The sequence below is a fragment of the Cicer arietinum genome, chromosome 6 (assembly GCF_000331145.2).
Source record: "Cicer arietinum cultivar CDC Frontier isolate Library 1 chromosome 6, Cicar.CDCFrontier_v2.0, whole genome shotgun sequence".
In the NCBI taxonomy this organism is placed as follows: Eukaryota; Viridiplantae; Streptophyta; class Magnoliopsida; order Fabales; family Fabaceae; genus Cicer; species Cicer arietinum.
The window spans coordinates 52,045,050-52,052,457 of NC_021165.2; the positions used below are offsets into that span (position 1 = coordinate 52,045,050).

The window sequence follows — 7,408 nt, forward strand, 5'->3', positions numbered from 1 at the left end:
GACAAAGTTTTTAAAATCAGGAATAAGTTTTGTGATGCAATAAATCGATTGAGACATCAATTGATTTAGTTTTCTTAAACTCCAAATTTGAGGCAATCGATTAGGCAATCGATTGCAGTTAATCATTTATCAAAACAACTTTGATTAAATCGATTGGCACATAGATTTTGTCAAAATAGCTGAAGTTCTGTAACAAGCACAATCGATTGACAAATCGATTGACGTTTATGTCTGAGTCATTGTGATCAGTACAATCGATTGACGAATCGATTGAAGCTAATGTTTAAGATTCAGAATGGATTCAGCTCAATGCCAAATCGATTATGACTGTGATTATGAAGTCGACTGAGCAATCGATTGTTTTGATCTCGTTGTTGGAACAAAACATCTATAATCGGTTACTCAATCGATTCTGATAAAATCATAGTATCAGTTTTGATTGATGTATTAAAGGAATCGATTGGCAAATCGATTCATGCTTATATGATCAAGATTCAAGAAAAACAAGACATACGAAAATCGATTAGGCAATCGGTTTACCAAGCTTTAACACATTATACAATCGATTGAGCAATCGATTATCCTGGTGTTTTTCTGAATATATATAAGCTGATTCAATCACTTTTGAACATAACTTTTTCAGAACTTTTCACAACTTTTGAATAACTCTCGGAAAACTTTTGACCACGTTTGAATACCTTTGAAAAACACTTTGAGAGAAAAGTTTTACAACACACAAAATATCCATTGGCTAAATACTTTTTTGTGTGAGATACTATAGTGATTGAGTCAAAGTCTTGATATTCTTTAATTCTTTGAAAAAGACAATTTTCTGTAAATTGAAAGGTTTGGAAATCCAGTAAGGAAACTGGTAGTTATCTTTGTTGATGTGAGATCATCAAGAAGAGGCTTTACCTAGATCTTGTGTGAGTTAGGTGATTAACTACAAGGATTAGGTGGTATAGAAACAAGAGTGAAGTGAGTTAGATAGATAGGCTTCAAGGAAGCTGGACAATCTGTAAAAGGTTATCAATTCATTCTATTGGAAAAAGGCTGAAATCTTGTTGGATTTCAGGACTGAATGTAGGCTATCAAATTGATAGCTGAACCAGGATAAATTGTGGTGCAATTGTTTCTTATCCCTACTCTTTTTGATATTACATAAATGCATATTCTTGAATGTATGAATTAATGATTTTATATCTTGTTTAACATTCTGAATTAAGCATTGTTTCTTGTCTCATATATTGATAACATTTGCAAACTATTTCAATCATTGCTCCTGAATATATTCCGCTGTCAATCTTTGATAATTTGTTTAATAACTCTCATATCTTTAGACTAATAGAGGCCATTATTATTAACTAAATTAAGCTTGTGGGGATGTTAAATCTCTTTTAAGGATTGAGGGTTTGAGTAATAGAATGAGAAGAAGCAATGAGAAGGGAAGGAAAAGAAAGAAAGAAGAAAACAACAAAAAAATGGAGGAGGGGGAGGGGGAATGCTTCCTGCCGAGAGGAAAAGAGAGAGAGGAAATGGGAAAAAATGAATTTGAAAAAGAATGAGATGAGGTGGCAAGGGTTTTGTTTTTATTTAATTATTATTATTATTATTATTATTATTATTATTATTATTATTATAATATTTTTTTTTTTTTACACGAGCGTAACCCCTTTAAAAATTCATTGATAGTCTAGAGCGACTTTGGAGAACATTGAGTTGTTATGAGGTAAGAGCAGTAGAATTGACATCATTTCAGCTAATAGGTGTGGCACGTTATTGATTTGATATAATGTCACGTGGTAGACAAGTTGGGTCACCTCCGTCAGCATTGAGAGAGTTCTCTCAGCTGTTCATGGCTTGTTTTCTTCCAGAGAGTGTTAAAGATGGATTAGTTCATGAGTTTGAGCGATTGGAGCAAATGAAGGGTATGATAGTTTCAGAGTATAGTGATCGCTTTACACAACTCTTTAGACATGCTACTTATTTAGATTTGTGGTTGGATTGAATTGTTCTACTTTTGTTGAGGTTTTGAGTTTGGTCCTTTCAGATTGAGCAACGATAGAAGGAAAAAGGAGGCAATAGACAAGATTCATGGAAGAAACAATGGGTTGAAGGATCTTACAGTAACTAACCAAATCACGGTGGTGGATCTATGTTTGGTTATCAGGGACAACAAAGACTCATGTCTAAAAGAGGTGGTCATAGTAGGGAGTCTTTTGGGATAGTGCAGAGTCGTAGATGAGAGTCTAGAACAACATCACAATCCACTTTTCCTCAGAGACATTCCGATGTTTCAACTATACGATGTTCTATTTGTGGTAGGTTTCACTTTGGAAATTGTTTCATAGATGGTAATGGTAAGATGTGCTATCAATGTGACCAAGTAGGTCACATCAGGAGGGATTGTCTTGTAGATATGGCACATCTATCCTCTAGTTATGAATTAGCACCAACAACTTTGACATCTTCTCAAGCTCATTATGCATCCATGCGACAAAGTGGAAATTCTTATGTCAGAGGTTTAGGAATAACTTAGCAGGGAGGTAGAGGATTTGGTGGTAGAGGTCAAATGCCAGCAAGAAGTGGTCATGCTTGAGTGTTTGCTTTGACTCGTCAGGATGCTAAGACATCCAATGCAGTAGTTACATGTATACTTTCTATTTGTTCCAAAGACAGTCATGTTTTGTTTGATTCTAGAGCTACACATTCTTTTGTATCCTCGAGGTTTGCTACTCGACTTGGTAAATGCTCATCTTTTATAGAAGAAGCTTTAGTTGTTGCTACACCTGTTGTGGAAAATTTTCTTGCCAAGTCAGTGTATCGTTCTTGTGATATAGCTATTGAGGGCAAGGTGATGCTAGTAGATTTAGTAGATATTGACTTGGTAGATTTTTATGTGATTTTGGATATGGATTGGTTGACTTTTCATCATGCCACTTTGGATTGTCATAACAAAGTGGTGAAATTTGAGATACCGGGACAATTAGTCTTCTCATTTAAAGGAGAACATTGTTGGGTACCACATAACCAAATCTCAGCCTTGAGAGCTAGCAAGTTAATAAGAAGAGGTTGTAAAGCGTACTTAGCCTTGGTAAGGGATACACAACTGCCTAAGGAGAAATTGGAAAATTTTCCAATAGCATGTGAATTTCTAGATCTTTTTCCTAAAGAACTTCCTGGGTTGCCAATTGATAGGGAGATTGAGTTCTCTATAGACTTGGTTCCTAACACTCATCCTATATCTATACCTCTTTATCATATGGTCCCAATATAACTTAAGGAGTTAAGGGAGCAACTTCAAAATCTTTCTGAGAAAGGTTTTATTCACTCAAGTTCTTCTTCTTGGAGAGCACCAGTCTTATTTGTAAAGAAGAAAGATAGATCCATGCGATTATGTGTAGACTATAAACAGTTGAATACATTAACTGTAAAGAATAAATACTCGTTATCCCGCATTGATGAGTTATTTGACCAACTTCAAGGAGCTCAATGTTTTTCTAAAATTGATTTGTGGTCGGGGTATCACCAGTTAAAGATTAAGAGGGATGATATAATTAAGATAACTTTCCGCACGCGTTATGGACATTATGAATTTCTAGTTATGTTATTTGGGCTTACTAATGTCATAACAACATTCATGGATTTGATGAATCACATTTTTAAACCATTCTTGGATCAATTTGTGATTGTGTTCATTGATGATATCCTTGTTTATTCCGAGAGTAAATAAGAACACGAGCGACAATTGAGGTTGGTTTTGCAAACCTTAAGAGATAAACAATTATATGCCAAATTTTCTAAATGTTAGTTTTGGCTGGATAATGTGGCATTTTTAGGTCATGTTGTGTCTAAGAATGGAATAAGTGTTGATCCAAGTAAGGTGGAAGCAGTGCATAATTGGCTCATGCCTACTACAATAAAGGAGATTCAGAGTTTTCTTGGTTTAGTTGGTTATTATCGATGTTTTATGAAGGATTTCTCAAAAATCGCATCTTCGTTGACTAGGTTGACCCAGAAGAAAGTCGAGTTCCGATGGACTGATGCATGTGAGGAAAACTTTCAAAAATTGAAGGAGTACTTGAAGTCAGCACCTAGTTTAACATTACCTCTAGCTGGTGAAAGTTATGCAATTTATTGTGATGCTTCTAGAGTTGGTCTCGGTTGTGTACTTATGCAACAAGGTAGAGTTGGTCTCGGTTGTGTACTCAAGAGACATGAGGGCAACTATCCCATACATGATTTGGAAATGGTTGAATGATTTTCGCTCTTAAGATTTGGAGGCACTATCTATATGGTGAAACTTGCGAGATTTATATCGACCAGAAAAGTCTTAAGTATATCTTTCAACAGCGAGATTTAAATTTAAGACAAAGAAGATGGATGGAACTCTTGAAATATTATGATTGCACAATCTAATACCACCCAGAGAAGGCAAATGTTGTTGCAGATGCTTTGAGAAGGAAATCCATGGGCAGTCTCGCTCATATAGCAAAAGTAAAGAGACCAATAGTTACAGAATTTCATGAGATTGATGAATGTGGAATTCAATTTGAACTTGGTCATTTGAGGTTATTTTTAGCCCACGTACAAATTCATCCAACCATAGTTGATGATATCACGGAAGCTCAAAGTCAAGACTCATATTTGGTGAATATGGTAAATAATGTTTAGAATGGTAAAATTTCAGACTTTTCGGTTGATTCTGATGGTATGTTGAGGTTGAAGTCTCGATTGTGTGTTCCAAATATTGGTGGCTTGAAAAGGAAAATTTTAGAGGAGGCTAATCTTTATTCTTATACTATTCACCCATGTTCTAATAAGATGTATCAAAACTTGAGAGAGTTGTATTGGTGGGAAGGGATGGATAACATATTTTGTCTATAAGTGCTTAATATGTCAACAAGTAAAGGTTGAACATCAAAAACCTGTAGGATTACTTCTACCTATTGAAATACTTGAATGGAAGTGGGAAGGCATCGCTATGGATTTTGTCACAGGTTTACCACGAACCCAAAAGGGTTATGACTCGGTGTGGGTGATTATAGATCAGTTGAACAAATTTGCACATTTCTTGCCTGTGAAGACTACTTGTTCTTCATCTCAATATGCTAAACTTTATTTAGATGAATTGTTTCTTTGCATGGTGTAGTGGTGTCTATTATTTCTGATTGTGGGGCTCAATTTACTACTCAATTTTGGATGTCGCTCCAAACTTCATTAGGAACTCGTTTGAAGCTTAGCACGACTTTTTTATCCTCAAACAGATGGACAGTCTGAAAAGGACTATACATATATTGGAAGATATGATTTGTGCTTGTGTTCTCGATCTTGGAGGTAGTTGGGATCAACATTTGCCCTTGATGGAATTTGTATACAATAATAGTTATCAATCTAGTATTCAAATGGCTCCATTTGAAGCTTTATACGGAAGACGGTGTAGCTCTCCAATAGAATGGTTTGAAGTTGGATAAGCTAAACTAGTCGGTCCAGAGTTGATTCAAGATGCCATTAAAAAGGTTAAATTGATTCGAGATCGTTTAGTGACATCACAAAATAGACAAAAATCTTATTATGATAAGAGGCGTCGTCCCTTAGAGTTTTTAGTGGGAGAACATGTATTCCTACGTGTTTCACCCATGAAAGGAGTTTTGTAGTTTATTAAAAAGGGAAAACTAAGTCCAAGGTTCATTGGACCATTTGAAATTTTAGAAATGGTTGGATTGGTAGCGTATCGCTTGGCACTTCCACCGAATCTCTTGGGAGTTCATCCGGTCTTTCATATTTTGATGCTTCAGAAGTATTTTTATGACCCTTCTAATGTGATTAATCATGAAGATGTGCAGTGAGATGAGAGTCTATCATACGTTGAGCATCCGGTTGCTATATTTGATCGCCAAGTGAGACGTTTACGCTTGAAAGATATCATTTCGGTAAAAGTTCTTTGGCATGGTCCATCCTTTGAAGAAACTACTTGGGAACCCGAAGAAGTCATATGTGCAAAGTACCCACACTTATGTTGAAACTCAAGGTCAGTAGTATTTAATAAATAAATAAATAAATAAAGTCAAATAAATTCAACGACGAACTTTTTATAAGGGGATGATGTAACGCCCTAGATTTTTCATTCAAGACATTACTTAAAAATATTTATTTTCTTTTAGAAACAACTATAATTTTTTTTCTTAGGAGTAGTTCATCATGTAATAAATTGAAGATGCGTCAGAAAATGACTTGATATATATATATATATATTCTTGTAAAAGAACATAATGCAATTTACTAAAATATAATTTATTTATTTATTGACAATGACAAAATTCTTAAGAATATGAGTCTAACAAAATTTTTACCTAAGTATCTCATGTTTTTAGGTTATGCTCATCTCCTCAAAATATGCATAATTTTTGTGTTTTTCAATTATGCTCCCCACAAAATATGCATAATTTTTTTAATATAGAATTTGAACCAAAATTTAAGATAATTCCATTAATGTTCAAAAGAGCAGTGACTACAAATTTGTTCAAAACAGAAGAAAAAAAATCATAAGATAAATAGAGGATGGAAATAAAAATGTTTCAAAAATATCTTCTCAGGCTTCCCAAAAAGTTGACAATCCACCATTTCAACTCATAATCTTTCTCCCAAATATTTGTCAACCATCATAAAGGGAGAGAGAAAAAAAACCCCGTAGGACGTGGAGCTATTTGGAGGGAGACAAATCATCAGAAGATAAGGAGGTTGAAGAAGGAAAAAGGTCACGATGAGGAAGTTGATGAGGTAGAATATGAGGATTATCCCTTGGGGCATTTGTGGTGAGGTGCTTTGTAACCCGTTTTAAGATAAGACCGAAGTTGATCATAGTTTGCTGAAAATAGTTGAAGCTTGCAAACAATTTATTTTGATCCTTTCTTATTTTCTTGAGAATCATTACCTCCTTGTGAGTCTTGAAACAATTTTTAGTTAGTTAAAACTATTTTTAGTTAACAACGCTCATACTTTTAGTATAATAGTGAGTCTTGAAACTATTTTCAGTTAGTTAAAACTATCGTACTCCCATCTCAATCCTTGCTTCTTTTACACGACTTGATCCTTCAAGATGTATCTTCAATGTATCCCATATCTCATATCTCCTTTTCACTTTTGCACTCTTCGATTCTATCATATTATTTCTTCCTCAAAGCACACGTTGGAAATAAATGAGATTTAGAGTCTATGAGTACCTTGGTGTTTTCATCAGTGGTCCATTGTGCTTGAGACTTTTCAATTGAGGTTAGATCTATGTTATCAGTTATGATGACATGATTTCCATTTTGAACTACAGACCGCATGTGGTTTTCTTTTGATATGAAAATCAACCTAACTATTCCTTTCCAATGATAGTAATCTGTACCATCCTTTGTGTGAG

At 34.6% G+C, this 7,408-nt stretch overlaps 1 protein-coding gene across 1 annotated transcript; it reads left to right on the top strand.

Annotated features, from left to right (window-relative positions):
* The first annotated feature begins 1,792 nt into the window (after nucleotides 1-1,792).
* LOC140920773 (uncharacterized) lies at nucleotides 1,793-5,474 on the top strand. Its single transcript, XM_073369599.1, has 9 exons — nucleotides 1,793-1,944; nucleotides 2,051-2,198; nucleotides 2,282-2,515; nucleotides 2,621-3,223; nucleotides 3,284-3,494; nucleotides 3,840-4,184; nucleotides 4,430-4,659; nucleotides 4,913-5,146; nucleotides 5,268-5,474. Exons 1-9 carry the CDS (start codon nucleotides 1,793-1,795, stop codon nucleotides 5,472-5,474), a joined length of 2,364 nt encoding a protein of 787 aa, XP_073225700.1.
* The last annotated feature ends 1,934 nt before the right edge of the window (nucleotides 5,475-7,408 follow it).

Bases quoted from the DNA above. Each gene is read 5' to 3' on its own strand.
- LOC140920773 (XM_073369599.1), top strand. From the start codon at position 1,793: ATGTCACGTGGTAGACAAGTTGGGTCACCTCCGTCAGCATTGAGAGAG. The intron at 1,945-2,050 runs GTATAGTGATCG...TGGTCCTTTCAG, and splicing joins AAGGGTATGATAGTTTCAGA to ATTGAGCAACGATAGAAGGA. The intron at 5,147-5,267 runs GTGTAGTGGTGT...ATCCTCAAACAG, and splicing joins ATGAATTGTTTCTTTGCATG to ATGGACAGTCTGAAAAGGAC.